Source organism: Lissotriton vulgaris, chromosome 12, assembly GCF_964263255.1.
Source record: "Lissotriton vulgaris chromosome 12, aLisVul1.2, whole genome shotgun sequence".
Lineage (NCBI taxonomy): Eukaryota > Metazoa > Chordata > Amphibia > Caudata > Salamandridae > Lissotriton > Lissotriton vulgaris.
In genome coordinates, this window is record NC_141700.1 from 575,133,301 (window position 1) to 575,153,772 (window position 20,472).

At 42.1% G+C, this 20,472-nt stretch overlaps 1 protein-coding gene across 3 annotated transcripts in view; it reads right to left on the reverse strand.

Moving 5' to 3' along the window:
- Nucleotides 1-20,472, reverse strand: part of LOC147677778 (fatty acyl-CoA hydrolase precursor, medium chain-like) — a 356,692-nt gene that overhangs the window by 90,244 nt on the left and 245,976 nt on the right. For all 3 annotated transcript variants that reach the window (XM_086945437.1, XM_086945438.1, XM_086945436.1), the window contains one exon: nucleotides 19,167-19,239. In XM_086945437.1, the coding sequence (XP_086801563.1) occupies nucleotides 19,167-19,239 (73 nt within the window). The remainder of the gene's footprint in view (nucleotides 1-19,166; nucleotides 19,240-20,472) is intronic.

The window sequence follows — 20,472 nt, forward strand, 5'->3', positions numbered from 1 at the left end:
TGTAATTCAACAGTTGGAGGAGTGCGTCTCTGTATGCAGGGCATTTTTGGGAACATATATATATATATATACATATATATATATATAAATTTAGCCAAGTCTTACATGGCTAACAAGCATTCCAGAAGGAATATGATCATTGCGTAATTTGCACAGGGTTTTTGATATTCAAATTGTTATTTATTATTGTGTGATAATGTGTATATTTTAAATAATGTATACATATTTATTCGAATTTTAAATATTGTAAATATTTATTTTTCATTTAATTATTTGAAACCACACAATATTTGAAATGCGAGTATACATGTCTTTTACAGTATAAAATACATGTTTTATTGTGTCTCACAAAACAATTGTGCACATTAAGAATGTAATGCTGTTTTTAAACATCCGCTCAGTGCATGTTTAAAGCGTCTCTATGGGTTTGACATAGTGTTTCTTCACTGCTCATGAATCACGTGGTGTTGCATTTGGAGAAAAAAATGTATAAAGAAACATGGCGTACTGCTAACTCTGTATGTGATCAAGGGCACTGGATGACCGAAACGCGTCATGGAATGAGGAGTGAAAAATTAAATCTACCATCTGAATGTATTGGTGGTCCGTTTCTTCAGTTCGCCGTAAGGAGGTGCTGGGAGTTGTTTTTGCACATATATATATATATATATTACCTACTGGCGGTCGCCAGTAGGTAGTTATAGTTAGGATTTTTTTCAATGTTAAATCTCAAAATTCTATTTGGAATAACTTTGGCACCGGTTGACGAATCTGCCTGAAAATTTCCTGAAAATGGCCTCGTCGAGCTACGGTCCTTCCCTGAAAGTTTGGGGGGGATACGTCAAGCGGGGGCCGAGATAAAAGGGGGGTCCCAAAACGCATTTTCCCCATGTTAATTTCCATAGGGCGGTCAATTTCACTTTTAGCCCGAACGGCTGAATGGATTTACACCAAACTTGGCAAAATTGTAGGGACTGGTAGCCCGATGTGCCTTTGCTATGTCTCAAGATACGTGCTGCAGTGGATTTTGAGTAATTTAGGTTCAAAAAAATATATATATCTATAGGCGCTCTCCGGTGCGCGCACCGGAGTGCGCTCCAGGCGCGACACGCGACTTGCGCGCAGAAAGCTGATTGGCTCTTGGGTGTCTGTAAACATTCTAAACAGTCTGGAGCGGCCGCCATCTTGTGTCTCGGTAAAATCGAGACACAAGGGGTTTGAAAAAAAAAGGGGCAAATGACCATAAGGTGGAAGAGTAGACCCCCTCTGACCCCCTAGGTTTGATGTAGGGACTAAAATAGGGTCCTGCAGGGCATTAAAAAAAAATTTTCGTTTTGCGCGGGGGAAGCGCATGGTACGCGCACCGGCGAAGCACGGGGAAAATCCAGGACCATATTTATGAAGGCCTTGCGCTGTTAGTTTTGCGCCTCCTGTGCGTCAATTTTTGTGACGCACCAGCGGTGTAAAAAAATGCGCATTGTTATGCAATATTTAAAAAGTGACGCATCTATCTAGATGCGTCACTTTTTAAATATAGTGCAACGAGGCACATTTTATTACACTGCTGGTGTTATGCGTCACTTTTCTGTGCGCACTCCTTATGACATTCCAGATGTGTCATATTTAATGTATGACGAATCATGTTGCAAGGAGTTACAGATACGTCAGTATTTCTGACATATCTGTAAACATAAAAGTGATGCGAGGCAGGTGCAAGATTTTGACGCAACAGCATCCTAAAAGTGAAGCAGAGAAATCTTACAGATTTCAGTACGTCGTTATTACCAAGCTTTTTGCGGGGGAATGCCCCCTTTGCATACATTATACCTGACGCAGATATAATGTGGCGCAGAGTTTTAAAAAGTGACCCATGTACCTAGATGCGTCACTTTTTAAAAATAGCGTCAGGTATAATGCATGCAGAGGGGGTGTTCTCCCGCAAAAAGCTTTGTAATAGCGACGCAGTGAAATCTTTGAGATTTCACTGCGTCAGTTTTAGGATGCTGTTGCGTCAAAATCTTGTGCCTGCTTTACAGCAGGTGTTAGACTGAGGCAAGACCTTTCACATGCTGCTTTCCCCATTTGAAAGGACACATTACTGGAGTTGCGTCACTTTTGTGACGCACTCCAGCAATGCGTTACTTGGAATGTCATAAGGAGTGCGCACAGAAAAGTGACGCATCGCACCAGTGGTGTAAAAAAATGTGCCTCGTTGCGTTATATTTAAAAAGTGACGTATCTAGGTAGATGGGTCACTTTTTAAAATCAAGCGCCACATTATATCTGCGTGAGGTATAATGCATGCAGAGGGGGTGTTCCCCCACAAAAAGCTTTGTAATAGCGACGCAGTGAAATGTTTGAGATTTCACTGCGTCACTTTTAGGATGCTGTTGCATCCTTTAAATATAGTGCAACGAGGCACATTTTATTACACTGCTGGTGTGATGCGTCACTTTTCTGTCCACAGTCCTTATGACATTCCAGATGTGTCATATTTAATGTATGACGAATCATGTTGCAAGGAGTTACAGATACGTCAGTATTTCTCACATATCTGTAAACATGAAAGTGACGCGAGGCAGGCGCAAGATTTTGACGCAACAGCATCCTAAAAGTGACGCAGAGAAATCTCATAGATTTCAGTACGTCGTTATTACCAAGCTTTTTGCGAGGGATTGCCCCCTCTGCATACATTATACCTGATGCAGATACAATGTGGCGCAGAGTTTTAAAAAGTGACCCATGTACCTAGATGCGTCACTTTTTAAAAAATAGTGTCAGGTATAATGCATGCAGAGGGGGTGTTCCTTGCAAAAAGCTTGGTAATAATGACGCAGTGCGTCACTTTTAGGATGCTGTTGCGCCAAAATCTTGCGCCTGCTTCACAGCAAACCTTTCACATGGTGCTTTTTCCATGTGAAAGGACACATTACTGGAGTTGCGTCACTTTTGTGACGCACTCCTGCAATGCGTTACTTTTGTGTTTACAGATATGTCAGAAATACTGACATATCTGTAACTCCTTGCGAATTGATTAGTCATATATTAAATATGACATATCTGGAATGTCATAAGGAGTGCGTCCAGAAAAGTGACGCATCGCTGTTTTCACGTAGCGATGCGTCACTTTTCAGAAATGAGGCCTCCAGTTTATTCACTGTGTCATAACTTTCTTTTCTAACACTCACCTTCTTTCATTCCTCCTACTTCACTTCCTTTCACCTCTCATACCTTTCTGTTCTTTCTTACTCATTCTCCTTTCAATTATCAATGCACTATATTTCACTTACTCTTCATTTTTTAAGAATATAGCTCTTTGATGAGAATTGGAGGTAGTTCTGAAAAGAACTTTTGGTTTTCTTCTTTTAACTGAACAGGAACAAAAACAGGGAATGGAAACTGCTCAACAGGAGCAAAAAGAAAAGAAAAAAATTAGGGGTGGGAAGGGCAGCGATGGCTCGAACCATGAGCAGGACACTTTGCTCCCCATAGGTGAGGAGTTGATTGCAGTATCTGCATTTGACGACCCCATGGTTAAATGCAGGTTGTATGTTTGCTACCTGCTCCTGTGATTGTTCTCTTCCAGAAGAAGTTGCTCCTCCTGTTGATGTAGAGGCCCCATCTCTGGGAACCTCTTGTGCCAGAGCCCTGACACTTTCCCGGGCAAAATTCTGGGGGTGCCTCCTCTCCACATGGCGAATCATGGTGAAGTTGCCAAAAGAGTATTTTTTTGGGGGGTTACCCTGTGACAGGACCTGTTTGCAGATCCTGCACTCTACTTTTGGTGCATTCACCTTCTTCTGGTCTGCTGGAAACTTAAAAAATTTCCAGATGAAATGTTCTTTGACCTTCGGCTGAGGAGGCTCTTCATCAATGAAATTATTGGAGTCATCTTCACTGCTGGATGGTCTGGCAGCCATGATTAATCAAGGAATATGGAACAGCAAAAAAGGCAGGTCTTTCAGTCACAAAAGTGAAAGAAGAAGTGAAGGAAATGGGTGGGGATTTCATTCATTGTAAAAAAAAACTGTTAGCAACCAATGAAAAGTGTTATTTTAGGGGTCACATGACCCGACGCGTTTACGCTGCGCGCTCCGGAGCACTTCCGGTGCGTTTACGCAGCGCGATCGTAGGCGCTTCCGGGGCGCAAACGTGGCGCGATCGTAGGCGCTTTTGCGTGCGTTTATGCGCCGCGAACGTAGGCGCTTCCGAGGGCACTTACGTTGTGCGCCGAAGTGACGTCATCAATCTTTTATAGAAATGCATAATCATTTTCCTTATTAAAAAAAACTAATTTTATTTGTATGGTACGAAATGTTTTGCATTATTATTAACTTTTCATTCATATTTTTTTTCACGAACGACAGTTGCGCTCTGGGTGCGCTTTCAGATGAGCTCTCGGAAAAGCTTACCGGAGAGCTTAGCTGAAAGCTTCCCGGAGCGCGCACCCAGAGCGCAAAAGAAAAAAATTATATAAAAAAAATGAATACTTAAAAAAAAACAGCAAATTGTAAAAAAAAAAAAAGGTTAGAAATCGATATACAAAGGAATTAGCATTTAAAAAACCTATGAAATTCACTGAAAAAACCATAGGTTTCACACCAGTTATAGTTAGGAATTAGCATTTAAAAAACCTATTAAATTCACTGAAAAAACCATAGGTTTCACACCAGTTATAGTTAGCTGGAAATTTTACTGATATAAAACCATTGAAATTCCCACGTTATAGTTAGATGGACTCACTATAACTTGCGCGTGCAATGCACTGCTGATGATGTCTTATTAAGCCAGTTAACCAATCAATTTTTAAAAACCATCCATTTAGACACTTATTTAAACATTTATTCTTCCATCAACTTTTACATATACATATATAAAATATATTTATTTTTCAGAAAGACACACATTCACTGGATGGTGTCATCAGTGATGTCATGAGTGATGTCACTGACCATGTCATGAGTGATGTAATATGTGATGTCATCAGCAGTGCATTGCACGCGCAAGTTATAGTGAGTCCATCTAACTATAACGTGGGAATTTCAATGGTTTTATATCAGTAAAATTTCCAGCTAACTATAACTGGTGTGAAACCTATGGTTTTTTCAGTGAATATATATATATATATATATATATATATATATATATATATATATATTTATATATATATAGTTATAGTTATAGTTATAGTCCAGCGCTTACGGGTACGCGTACCGGGGAGCGCACCCGGCGCGACACGGAAGTGCGCGAGCGGAAAGCTGATTGGCTCTCAGGTGTCTGTCAACATTCTAAACAGTCCGGAGAGTCTGCCATCTTGTGTCGGTAGAATTGAGACACAAGAGGTGAAAATAAAAAGGGGGAAATGATTATAAGGGGGCAGGGTAGACCCTCCCTGATCCCCTAGGTTTTCTGAGAGGGCCTAGAAGGACCCTGAAGGGCAAAAAACTATTTTTTTTTAAAATTTTCACGGGGTAAGCGCTCGGTGCGTTTCCATGTGCGCTTCCAGGTACCACAGGGAAAAACAGTGAAATAAAATAGTGTAAAATAAGAATTTGGTTTGCTTAGAGGTAGGGTAGCTCTAAAAAGAGCTGTTGTGTTATGAGGGTGTTTTTTGTACCTACAAGTAGGTACCAATGCAGAGTCTAAAATTCAAGAGAAAGACTCTGTTTCCCTCATCTGAGAAATGTACACCGTCTCCTCTGTAGATATCTTGCATGTTGTAATGCAAGTTATTGTGGTACATGGAACTCATACCATAGTCTCTCAGGAAAGCAGAAACAGATCATTTTGGGACCCCCTGAGAAGGTCTAGGGGGTGGGGGGCACTCTACCATACCCCTTTTTCACGTTCTGAACTATTATATTTCACTCTCTTCTGTAACTACACAAAATGGTGGCCATAGGGTGCATCAGAGACAGACAGTGAGAGAAAGGAGGCAAGAGATGAAGAAGAGATGTCAAATACACATTGGAGAAAATATAGTGGGAGAAGGGAAGTAAATATGAGTAAACTTACTATGTAACATAAAAATGTTGCACTCTATACTATAAGTTTCACATTATACTACAATCACTTCGCTACTACCTCATAAATTAGAAATAAAAATGAATATGTCAACCACTTTTAATTGTTCAGAATTTTCATAATTTAAAAGAACTTGTAACATGTCCTCATCAGGAATTTCCTCTTCAATCATTTCATCAAGAATCTCCTCATGAAAAGTCTGCAATGTTGATTGTTGGAATTCTATGGTATCCAAACATGCAATAAATTCTTCGTCAAGAGATACATCAAAAAAATCATTTATGTCATCTCCTCCTTGTGAAAAAATGTCATTATTGGTACTGTCAATATCCGTGACATTTAGTATTTCAATAAATGAAGTTGAAAATTCAAAAGAAATTTCCTTGGTCTCCTCATTCTGATCCATTTTATTTTCAAATTTCTTGTGGTAAATTGCAGAAAAAAGTAATCACTTTCACTTATCGTTTTTAGTAATACATAATATAAAACTAGCTTAATCAAGTATTTAGTTCTTTAAAATTAATTGGGCAATGTATTGTATCAGGCAGGAACTAGAAATATAAAGCATTGCATGTGATGAAGCCTATCCTAATCCATAATTGTAACAGAATGACTGTAAATAACTAAGTGAATTTTTTTTAAATTATCTTAAAGTGTATAACATAGCTCCTCTTACAAATTAACAACTCACCTTTTTGAAAGTAGAAGAGTTAGTACTGTCTAAATCAAACAGCAGAAATTGAGAAAAATTCCTCACAAATGTACCTCAGACAGTAGTATCACAAAATGGCCGTGTTTTCCTCTCATTTAAGATATATACATAACCAATCAAACTTCCTCACACATAAATTCAAAACCAAAAGTAGCATTTTAATTGGTTCTAAATTTCAACACTTTCAAATGAGTTTTCCCCATTCAATTTTCCATAGGACATTTAGACATTGCTACAGCCTGAACGGCTGAAAGGAATTATACCAAACTTGGCAAAATGGTAGGGACTGGTACGTAGTACGCGTACCGGGGAGCGCACTCGGCGCGCCACAGAAGTGCGTGAGCGGAAAGCTGATTGGCTCTCGGGTGTTTGTCAACATTCTAAACAGTCCGGAGAGTCCGCCATCTTGTGTCTCTGTAAAATCGAGACACAAGAGGTGAAAAAAAAGGGGGAAATGATTAAAAGGGGGCAAGGTAGACACCCCCTGCCCCCTAGGTTTTCTGAGGGGGGCCTAGAAGGGCCCTGCAGGGCAAAAAAACTTTTTTTTTTTTGCAATTTTCGCGGGGTAAGCGCTGGGTGCGTTGCCATGTACGCTCACCGGTACGCGCACCCTGAGCGCACCACGGGGGAAAACAATGTAAAAAATTAGAGTAAAAAAATAATTTAGAGTGCTTAGAGGTTGAGTAGCTCTGAAAAGAGCTGTTGTGTTATGTGGGTGTTTTATGCACCTACAAGTAGGTACCAATGCAGAGTCTCAAATTCAAGAGGAAGACTCTATTCCCCTCATCTGTAAAATGTACACCATCTCTCCTATAGATGCCTTGCATGTTGTAACGCAAGTTGCTGTGGTAAATGGAGCCCATACCATAGTCTCTGAGGAAAGCAGAAACAGATTTATTCACATGTTTCCTTGCTTTCTCAATCTGTGGACAAAATTGGTTGGACCAGTTCCATTTTTGCCTTTGGCATATATTAGAAAACAATGTTCATCTAATGCATGATTCATCATTCCAATGATATAAAGACAATGCATACAAGGAAAAAGACATTAGAAATCAAAGAACTGAATACTCTTGTTGAAAGGCTAAATGACAATGATGTTAATCTGAGATACTCGGGAGATATTAGTTTCCCAGCTGTTAATTATTTAGATCTTACAGTGTACATTGAGGATGGGCGGATTTGCACCAAACTTTTCAGGAAATTAACTGCAGGCAACTCGACCCTATTCGCCACTAGCAACCATCCTAGAAAGCTTATCAATAGTATCCCTTACGGAGAACTTTTAAGACTCAAAAGAAATTGTACGAGTGTTAAGGAATTTGAGGCGGCAGCCATATCCAGCATGCAACGTTTTAGTGTGAGAGGCTACAGTAAGGCAATATTATCACTTACTTTATCCAGGGTGAATGCTCTTGAGAGAAAGGATCTGTTGGTTATCAAAGCAAAGAAAGAACTTGACAATGGTACCTTCAGAATGATTACGACTTTTTCTGATGATGCAGGTCAACTAAAACGGATACTGCGGAAAAAATTGGAATATCGTTCTGACTGACAATACCATTAAAGATGATTTACCTGCGAATCCCTTGGTCACCTTTAGGAGAGCCAGGGCATTGCGAGACCATCTGGTACACAGCCACCATGATGCCAAACCTGTTCTTTCTTCTCTTAAACCACTCAATGGTTTTTACCCATCATGTGGTCGGTGCAAAGCTTGTAAAGCCAGTAAACGCACATTAACCTACGATGTGCCTGGCTTAGGAACATCCAAGAAAATAATGACATTTCTCACCTGTTCGACTGCATATGCAATTTACTGTTTAATATGTCCTTGCGGGCTAAGATATATTGGGAGCACCATCCACCCAGTTAAGATACGCATATTAGAACATATGCGAGCGATCAAGAACATAGACGAGGCATACCCCGTAGCAAGACACTACAACAAAGTACATGATCACAATAGGGATCTATTGTCGTACTTTTGTTTGGATAGTGTCCCAGTAAATCCCAGAGGGTGGGATCATCTACAGAGACTTAGGCGATTGGAGTCACGGTACATCATAGATTTACAGTGCAAAAGCCCATTAGGTCTGAACAGTAGCGAAGAATTAGCGATACACTTAGGCTACTGTATTGGATTTGCTTATTATATGATCCTGGAATATTCAGTAATTTTTTATTTATATTGTGTTAACAAGAGTATTCAGTTCTTTGATTTCTAATGTCTTTTTCCTTGTATACATTGTCTTTATGTCATTGGAATGATGAATCATGCATTAGATGAACATTGTTTTTGGACTGGTATCGGAGAGGCTTATGCCCATTCAGGGCGAGATTGACCATTGAATAATGTGTACATGCATGCTTCATTTCATTTAAATGATTCATGCAAAATAATATATATTTGTAAAGAACTTCACCCATTTAAACATATATGGGATGTTGGGGCAAGTTGTACACGATACAGGGGTACTTTGTCCCGATTTACACATTCAAAGTTGGCGACATTATGTTGAGTTTAATACGTAGTCCTCTTTCTATGCGAATGTGCCAAAAACGCATGACTTTGTAAAATGTATATAATGATGGCGGCCGAGGCATTCTTCGTGCCACAATTGACAAAGGCTGTGCAGTCCTCCTTGCCACCTAGCAAGGGGCGATCTCCGTGGCGTCAGTCCAGGTGAAGCGCTCGTAGAGGGGATGCAGCACTTGGACGGGGCAGCGGGGATGCACAGAGGGCATGCGACCTCCCTTATGGGGCCAAAATCACGGGGCCAAAGGGCGATGCAGCAGAGGTAGTACTGGCAATTAGAAGCAGGGCACCCGTGATGTGGCACGCATGCCCTTAACCCAGCCGCAGCGGCCCAGGCAGCAATAGCACTTAGCCCTAGCAGCAGGTGGGTTTTAGTAGGCGCTGAAAGGCGCTGACAGGTGGATGGCACGCCAAGAGGGGTGGAGGAAGCGAGTCAGGTTAAGCTACGATATGCAGGGGGCCCGACTGTATCTGGTGAAATGCAGCGCCGGACTAGGGGGAGGACTGGAGTAGGATCCAATGCGGCTTTAGGCCATGAGCGCCACACAGGCAAGAGCGTTCGTAGCGTCTGGGGTGGTTGGGCGTCCTCGATGAGCAAAAGGTGAGTCCAGGAAGAGAAGCTGGCCATAGTGGGAGCCGGGTTTGCTATTCACAGGAGGCCGGTCAGTAAGACTGCATCCGGGCTTCGTAGGGGGCCGGGTGCTGCAGAACAAGGAGTCGGGTGGCAGCGAGGGGTCGCGGGGGCGTGCCGCCCACGTCGCCCTGCCAGGTGGGGGGAGAGGCAGTCTCGGCAGGTGCCGGATCCCAGACAAGCGGCGCCCGCACGGAGAATCAGGAAAGGGCCGGGCAGTGCGGCACGTTAGCCCCCAGCCCAGCCGCCGAGAGCCCCTGTTGGTCGCAGCACTCACCTTCAAGCAGCGAAGGAGGGCAGACCACGAGTTGGCGCTCCAGGCGCAGCACGTTACAGCAGTGCAGAGGCGGGTAGGCCCTCTGGTGTCAGCAGGATGGCCCAAACTCAAGGAGCAGGTCCAGGAGCGGATCTCAGCCCAGGAGCTTCGAGGGGGGCCACAGATGGTATCAGGCAGTGCCCCGGGACATGGTGAGTGCAGATATTCAGGAGCCAGGCATTTTCAGAGATGTTGTCTGCAGGATTCTGGCGATTGATGAGCTTGGCCAGCAGAGCCCACTTAAAGTACGGCCATCTTGCAGCCCGCCAAGCCACGCCCCCAGGATCTTCAAAGAATACTTGAATCAATTGGGATGCTCTTAGAAAATAATTATTATGATCACAATCTCGAAATTCAAATCACAATACTAAAATCAGTTATTAATCAACATGGAGCAGGGCCTGACTGGCCGTGGCGGTCACCGGGCATTTACCCAGTGGGTCGCCAGTTTGGGGGCCGGATTTGGGCCCTGGGGGGCTGTTTCTGTTAAAGGGCCGTTTTTGCAGCATATCGACCCCTGTCAAAACCAGCCCTGGCAAATAGCTTGGCTGCACCCCCAAACCCCTCGGGGGGGGGGGGGGCCGAGTACTTTGCCAGGGCCTGTTTTGGTTCCCAGTCCGGCCCTGACATGGAGCATCATTCTGACCTACGAACGGTTATAATCAAGGAGAACAAATATCTAGGACCTTATTTATGAGAAGTGTTGCATTGCTGCCACAAAGCAGCAATGCAACACTTCTAAGTGCGCCCTCCTTGCAACCCTATAGATGTGCCGTATTTACAGTACGGTGCATCATGTCGCAAGGAGTTACAGATACGTCAGTATTACTGACGTATCTGTAGGTGCAAAAGGGATGCATTGCTAGGGTGTGTCTGAAAAACAGATGCAACTCCAGCAATGTGTCCTTTCACATGGGGCAAGCACCATGTGGAAGGGCCTGCGTCACCCTTACACCTGCCATGAGCTAGGCGAAAGGTTTTGACTCAATGGCATCTTAGAAATGGCGCACTGAAATCTTATATATCTAAATGCTCATCTTCTACGAGGCTTTGATGCAAGAAACACCCATACTGCATACATTACACCTGACGCAGGTATAATGTAGCACAGGGATTTACGATATAGGGGATCTGCCTAGATGTGTCACTTCGTAAACATGGCGCAATGTGGTGCATTATTTACGCCGCTGCAGCATCACAAAAAATGAACCAAAGGCGGCGTAAATGTGATGCAGGGCTTCATAAATAAGGCCCTAGTTTGAAAGAAAAGGAAATAATTGGCCAGACCACAAACAGCAAAACACGTCAAGATGAAAGTGAACCGGGAAAGTAAGAGCAAATGAAAATATTACAAGGAAGACAGAGACAGTTTATTCTCAGCATAAATTATTTTCCGGAGGTCCTTAAGATCATCAGTTGATATTAAACTCAGCTTCTCTTCCCTGCTGTTCAATATTCCATAAACACAATGGTAAGGGTGCTAAAAAAGGTCAGTCAAAAGTATATTTAGGACCATCGGTGGAACATACTACCCTATCGAGAGTGGCAGGAACTGCTAAAACTAGAAAAGGATGTAACCAGAGAAAAGGTAAATGAAGAATCACAAAAAAGTTCAAAATGTATCAAATAAAAACTGCAACCAACATTGAATAATCTCCCAGTAAACAGTGCAATCAAAGTCAATAATAGCATTCCCCAACATAAACTGTAGTAGGGCGCAGTCATTATCGGGTCTACTCCTTCCATCTCTGAAGAATCTGAGTGCTGAGTTAAATCCACATTCCCTCAAATTTACAATATCACATCTGATGACAGAGGGAATGTCCTCCAACTGAGCAATTCCATTAATTACCTCAAATCAACAATGAACGCAGCTACCAAACCTAGTATATCTTCAACCTTTCTCCAACCATCAACATCACAGATCGTTTTTATCTTAAGAGAGGATATTAGGATTGCTTCAGAGCTAGCTACTGCAGGTTTAAACACTGGTTTAGTGTGCTCCTTTCCTTCCTAAAACTAAATTGCAGGTTTGACAGTACACCACTGTCTTCCAGCCATTCAGTTAGTTTGCTGAGTATCACTCTCCCTAGCACTTTCACAGCAGAATAGATAAGGGATATAGGCCTATAGCAGCATGGGTCACCTCTCTGGCCCTTTTTAAAGACCAGTATAATGGTGGAGTGGGACCAGGACCTTGGGAATCCATGCTGACTAGCCACATTAAAAACGTTGGTTAAACATTCTTGTCCAGAAAGTCAGATTTATTTTATATAAGTCAGCCGGGACACCGTCCGGGCCAGGAGCCTTATTACTGTACATCTGCATAATTGCTAGCTTTACTTCTTCAATAAAAAGCAATGTAAAAGAAACCATGCTTTGAGATGGGGGAGCGGGGATCCCATCTCCACCTGGTCGTCATATGTGAGTTTGAAATGAGAGAACCATTGATCGTCCCTGATACTGCATTGCAGTGGGGTATTGTTAATACCAGAAAAAAAAGATTTATTTACTATTGCCCAAAATCTGGCGCTATCCTTGAGGACGTCCACTGCAAGTAAGTCATTCCAGGCTTCTTGTTTAATTTCATTTTTACGAGATTCCAAGACACGCTTATATTACTTTCTCAGTGTGGCTATATAGGTTTTATCTTGTGGAACCTGTTTCAGGGCAGCAAAGGGTTTTCGGTGGTCTTCAGTACATTTACTATCAAACCATCTCTCGCCAGGCTCTTTGCGATTTCTAGTGGTCAAATGAATATATTTAGCTACCTGCTCACAAATTCTTTCAAACGCTGTGAGAATTTCAGACCCCAGCTCGATGGGATCAAGACAGAGGCTGAAGTCCTCATCAGCGCTAACCCCTAGATCTTGGAGAAAAAGGTCCGGGATTACCTTGCTCCATTTCAACCTGCGACCCTGGTCAGATAGTTTTAAACATTTAACAGTAGAAGCTTTCCCTTGTTTACCCTTTAATCCAATTCCCGGACCCAGCATAAGGTGGATGGGTTGTGGCCACTAAAGTGTGACCATTGCGCGTTATAAGAGACCACCTGGGTTGACAGTACTGGGGAAATGAATATGTAGTCTATTATAGAATCCCGATCTCGCCCCTAAAATGTGGGGATCCTGACCTCTCCTAGATTTATACTAGGTTGTACAAGATATACTTCATCCAGTAAGTCATCCAAGAACTCCCCTTGTTGTGTGTGCTCAAAGTGCAAACTAAAGAAATTAGCAGGACCCAAGAAATCTGTGACATGACAATTCATAACACATAAATTAATATTTAAATAGTCTAAGATTATTATCAAGTAAAAAGTGGTTTTCTTCTCCCTATAACCCTCTAAAAAACATATTAGATTAGATTACACATATAATTGTTTGTAAAATTACTATCAAAAGAATTTTAAAAATTGACAATGAGTAATTTTGTAGTATGGGCAGGCGTGATTTCTATCGCTAAACAGTGCATGATCCAGAATCCACGATACAGTGGGTACCTAGCAGTTTAAGTGAAATGAGAATTAATAAACTCCCCTTTGCTCTGCCTGCTGGAGAGGGCCATGCGGGCTCACCATTGGACTTATACCCATCCAATCAAAAATTAATTTCCCTGTCCCATGTTTCTTGTAAGCCCACTAGGTCATACTCTCTTAGGAGATCAGACCATCTAGGATCATCTCTTTTGTTTCATAGACCTGCTATTTTCCAGCTAAGAATCCTAACATCTGAGTAGTTTTCCTCACTTGTCCAGACACTACTTAGCCCATCCGTACTATGGTTCCGCTGTGGGAGGGAGACGCCAGTCAGTCATTGTTGTCAAATTGGCTCAGGGGGAGGAATCTGTTTGTGGACACTAGACTGCTCTCCCTTTCTACCTCCCCAGAAAGATCATTTAACAAAGGGAATGGTGTTGGGGCAATAGGGGGGTTGGGCTTGAAAGGATGGCAGTCCCTAGATCTTAGTCTGGACATCGGACACGCGCCCTCACCTGGTCAGATCTGAAATTCCCCAGCTCTCACCTACTGGGTTCCTGATGCCCCTTGGGTGGTGGATAAAAACCCCTACCTGCAGGGCCTTAATGCCCCCCTTCCCTGCTATATACCAGACTGATCAAAATTAATAACAATACAGTTGCTGTCTTCCTGTTTTAGCCTAAAACGCACGCAGCCAACTCGTCTAGCCATAATGACGTGGGTAGAAGCGAGGGCCCCATTGCCTGAATATTGTTTACACCAGAACTTGGTTTTGCGTATAAGTTCCTGAGTTGATTCAAGACAATTTTCTTTAAGCAGGGTAGCACATGTTAGTATTGCTACTAGGGAGTTGCCTCTGGGGGCAAGCTTAGTCTGTAGCTATTTGGGACCCTGTTGTCAGACCTATTTGCGGGTATCAAACCCTGTCCTGCCGGTTGTTGGTTGACAACAGGGATACGCTCACCCGTATAGTTGCAAGACTTGTCCACCTCCCTAAACCCCGAGCTCACCTCTAGCTTAGCTTCAACAGGCAAGCAGTTTGAAGCATATCTAAAAAAAGCAAGATCTTCTGAAGCAATGTGTCAGATTAGAATCCGGTAAAGGTTCTGAAAGAGACCCCTGAAGTATTTAACCTTTCCAAAGTATCTCTTGCTAAATAAATCAGAACATTTATTCATCATAAGCCACCACTGAAAAACATGTTATTCATAATGCACAGTCAAAGATTCCCTTTGCCAACTGTCAAGTTTATGTTCAAGCATTTAGTTTTATCATTTCAGCAATGAAAAAAGTGTGCAGTGCATATGTAGAAATAGCAATCTCAATGTCAATATAGATCAATTGTGATGCACTAAAATATTGAGTGAAATCGCCAGATGTGAGTACAGGCAGGTTGCAAATAGTGGGAGCAAATTACCCACAGACATTTTGCTATCTGCCTCTAATTTTGTGAGGTCACTTATGTATTAATTGGTCGCTTCACAAAATGTTTATTTACAGAGGGTTGCAATATGGCTTGCATAATTTATATTTGATAGGCAGGTTGCTATTTGGCACCCTCAACAACTGGCAGAGAGGGATGGTGGCCTGCAGGAGACTGCAGACTTCCATCCCCACAATCACATGTCCTAAAAGGAACCTTTTTTTCAAGCAGCCCATGGCCATTATAGGTGCAGGTTTTTCTGTACCTAGTACCAGTGTATGTTCCTCCAACTGAGGTTGCTCAACAGGAAAATCAAGAGGAAATAGTCAGGTATGCTTCTCCTTTGTGAATCAAATCACAGTAAGTAAGGTGCTGATGAATGATCAGCGGTTTGCGACTACAACATTGGTCACAAGCCATTCATATGCCACTGTGGGTCACAATTAGGAAAAGATGAACCTTTCACGTGGCCTAACTTCAATGTGAAATGAATCTCAGAACCCAACCATGTTTGCAAGACAGAAAGGCTTTTTTGCTTCTCAAAAAGAGTTAATGAACTAATAAAACAACCTTTTACGTGGAGTATTATTAAGCACTTTATGCACATGTCGGCTTGCGCTGACTTAGCTTACACGTTAGAGTGACGCATGATGTGCAGTGTCACATGCTTCTCCTGGTACTGTAATTCAAAAGGGTTTTTAATCAGGGAAAAAGGGAGAAGGGCGCACTGCCAAATGTGGACGCAAATAGGTATGGAAATCTTTGGTAGGATTGTGGTGCAAAAAAGGGTGAGGGGATAAGCCCTGTAATCTCCCAATGTTGTATCAGCCGAGGCCATCACACTTCTAAAATCGCAAAAGGATACCCTTGCACACAACAGTTACATGTAACAAGATTTGTCTATGTAGACAACAGCAAAATTAGAAACAAAGCCTGTGGATCAACAAAAATTAAATTATTTGGTTAATCAGAAATACAATGTTTTAATGGTCTTCAAAACAATCCAGCCAACACGTGTTTCGTCGCGTGTGGGATTGTACTTTCGCGACTCCTCAGGGCTATGGTGACTGATCAGTCTCTAGGGAAGTCGCTTCGCCGGTGATAATTCCGACCCGGCAGGGCCCAGGACTCAATAGCGATTCGTACGTGTTGTTTGAAAAAGGACCTGATCAGGGGTTAATTCAACAAGTATCCCTGGGTTATGCCAAACGTGGGAGCCGGTGAAACCGAGTTCACCCTCAGTAGGTAATGATGAAGTATAGTCAGGTTTGCAGAACGTAGCATGAGGTGAAACAGTATTTGCTCACCACCAGAAGGTATTTATAATCGGATTTTGTGGAAATGACCGTCCAAGGGAGTGGTTAAGGACGTCTGTAAAAACCGCATATATCAGAGCGGGGGACCGCTGGTGTTCGAGGCGCCGTATGATAGTAAAAGACAGCTCAAATTCAAGCTGCAGACTTTCCGTGTTCCGGTTATGGACTTTCCGTGTTTCACAACCGGAACACGGAAAGTCTGCACTACATTTTCTAAGCCAACCTTAAGGCTATTTGCAAATGTCCAGAAAGAGGAGGCGCTGAACATTCCTACAGCTATTTTCCCCAATAGCAGTCGAGCAGGTAAATAGGACTGCTTTTATTAGAAGGCTTGAGGAATACGTAACCATTGATTGTAAAAGGGAGACTTGAAAATGACATCCCTGTGAAGGTTTCTCATAAGTCCATCTCTGGCGGTTCTATTATTGATTATGTAATTGTTTTGGCAGTCACTTTTAATAGGGTATCATGCATGAAAGTCCTTGATAATACATATAACAACCACATACTGATCTCCTGTGAGATGGACGTAGGCCTTACGAAGGTAGGTCACTGGAACTTTAAGGATCAACTATTAGGGTTTAAAAAAATCAAATGGCAGAATGTTTTGGAAAGCCAAAGCATCAGTAAAATTAAAAGAATCACTGACAGTTTTAGTAGGAGAACGATATCTTTTCGTCTCTGGCTCATTGATATTGCTTGGAACTAGTATTAAAAACCCTGATGTAAGGCTAACTACCTCCTTCCTCGGTGGAGACCTCTTCCGCATACGATAATGGCCCTAAAGAGGGAAATAAATAAATTAGTGAGGGCGCAATTTCAATTTTACTCTATAGAGCGCCACAAATTGATTAATTTACTTAAGAGGAAGAGATTTAGGAAAAATGCAGCCTAAGAAAAGAAAATGAATACTTTAACTGGGTTCAGCTAAAAGAGGCAGCTTCCTGTAATAGTGCGAAAAGATATTGAGAAATAACCTCGGATAGCTGCGGATCCAGGGTAAAATCTCTATCCATTCCCATAAAAGAAGCTGTCTGGTTGTGACTTTCTTGGTTAATGTTTTTACAAAACAATGTCAACTCTGTAATGGCAGCACAGGAGTTTGTTTTCCATCCTAAGAATGTATTAATTTGTTCATATTTTGTTATATTTTGAAGGTCTTCTTGATTCTATTTTATTATGGCCTCAGGATTGTTGCTATATTCCAGGTGGAAAATACTTTGATTGCTCACAACAAATAACTAGCACATAATGATTGCATGTTGGAGCAGGCTTTTCCTTGGGAATTTATGATGGAGTAAATCACATCTGTTTACTATTTTAGCATCCTTGAAAGTGTACTTTGATATGAATGTATTTTTATAATCTGGATCTAAGTGCAGACCTTCTGGAATATTCTCATATGGTTACAAATTCTGAAGCAATTTGCACATAATCTTTGCTGCTATGTTGGGGTAGAATTCACCTTTAGATGTTGCTTATGGAGTAATTTACACACAATGCAGTTTTTTCGTGATTTAAGAAATGTTTTTAGCTGCAAAAGTTCTAAGTTCCAATTTTATATTTTTGAAAAACGACCCATGAATGTATTTATAAAAAGATTTGTATTTTAGGCCTTTATGAACTATGGTCGTCAAATGTATTTAAATGTTTGCTATGGGAATAAGCTTATGTGTATACACCTTTCAATAGGATCTAATTTTATTGTTTTAAAGTTGTAATATGACTAAATAATTTCATTGTATTTTGTTGACCTTTTTGTGGACCTCATCTGAGATCCAAATCCTAATAAAGAATTACATTGATTTATGCTATGGTCATTCAGATTTAAAAAATGGCAAGCGCCAGGCAGATGTTACCAGGACATTAGTCCAGACGTTGAATGCCAAGCACAGGTGGTTAAGCGGGATGGAGGCTGGGCCCTAGATCTGGCCGTAGCCATGCTGGGATGCCAGTGACATCAGTACTCATTCAAAAGAGAATACACAGCAGTCCCAATGGCAGGTGGCCTGATGGTGGTATAACCTGAGGACAAGTTATCTTCCTGAGTGTGCCAAACAAGGCTAAAACAATGCACAACTGAATTGGTGTCCAGGGAACTGTGGCCACAATCTGCTATGCATGGCCAACAAGAAAACAAACAGCTTCCAACAAAAAAATAAACATCATGCTTGTGGCATGGGGGCTGAAGCACACCTTGTGCCGGGAATCTTTTGCGCAGAGCTGAATGTTTGTACATACTAGGCTGGGTTATGTAGGGCATGATAGAGAACCGGGACATAGGTCATGGCCTGCTCCCCAAACCCACTACTCTCTGCCACTGTGTGTGGGGATGTACTGACCACAGGCCAAGTCCTGCTCTCAGTGCATGCTGGACTAAGGAGAAGGTTCAAACTATTGGGCCCCCTGGCTGAGGATTTTGTGCAGGGCTTAGTCGCCAGCCATGCTATGCTCCCAGAGCCGACTCCATACAGTCAAAGACCATGCTCATAAAACACAATCATTCTGTTGATGCAGTAGGGTTTGGTGGACTTTGCCCCGAGGCCAAGCAAGTGGGGGGGGGACCTCTTGCTCCTTTTTCTATGTATCAGTCGTATACAATTTGCAAGATATACAAAGATGTGCGTACCAGACCAAAAAAGTGTCAGGAAGGGTTGAGAGGGCTAAGCATTACACATTAATAAGGCAAACAGGTGTTTTATTTATTACATGGCACATAATCCTTACCCATTCCTTGCAAAGTTGGCCCAATATTTCATCATTGTTTTGCAAAGCTCTTTCTCCTCATCAGTAGAATTGCCTGAGAAGGGGCATGATAAAAACAATTATACACCAAAATTAAAAATAAAACATTGCAATGCAATACTTACATTCACTTAAGTTTCAATCTGAAGTATGTTTTCACTTGGTTAAAATGTATCTCATGCTTTGCTGTGTAAATAAAAATCTGGGGCCTTCACAAGCATCCATTTCAAGGATGAACACACAAACCTGCTTCATGCATTACTACTTTAGAATTGAGAGACAGTCATGTCAGTTACTTACTATGTAGGGGTTGCCTGGTACTCGTATCTAAAGCAAGAGTTTAGCTTACAACTGGATATATTTTAGCTTAAGGAACCCCAGAGTTGCATGAACGTTCCTCTCCATAAGACTTCACCAGACAAATATCTCCAACATGCTCACTAAAATAAAAGGAGCATATGTTTTTCCACAGCATGAAGGGTGTGGCTCTGCCTTTGAAAAGCATTGTTTACCCTGCTCATTCAAAGACTGACAAGCGACTAAGGGCCTGATTTAGAGTTCGGTAGACAGGTTACTCAATCACAAACTTTACTGGGATCCCATTCCCCTTATAACAAATGTATTGTATCCTATGACACACGTAATAAGGTGTGACAGAGTAACCCTCCACCAACTCTAAAACAGGTCCTTAACATAATATGAGACCCATTTTTGAGTTTTTACTACCTTCTCACTTGCAGCTTCATGTGTTGTTTGCGTGTTCCAATACAAGGGTGCAGAACGTACCCATTGCCCTTTCCAGTGGCTTTGTTTTCCTTCGTTGAGGCCTGCAGGTTTGTTGGCTTATATTCCACAACTAGACCTCTGAGTACCTATTCTGCCTTTCATCTCCCAGCTGATGTGTTAGTTGTACTACTACAGTACTCGTCCAAATCAAGACTGGGCAAGCAACACTACAAGAAAGCCAGCTGTTTCCCTCCCATCCTCCATGAGTCCAGACGCACCTTAGACAACTCAAGAAGAGATGGAGGAACAGCAATGCCCGGAAACCCATGTAACCTCCAAAATCGACATCACCACACACCACCTCCTCCTCAAAACCAAAAAGGAAATGGCCCCCTAATACAGAATCAACGGCAGTGCACACAATAGCAAAGAACCCTTCTCCATTGTCAAGGCATTTGCCAAGTCCAACAGCAAGACCACAGACGTCCCACCCTCCCAAGACCTCTCCTTCTTCCACCACCAGATCAGGCACATCTACAACAGATTCGACACCCAAGACCCT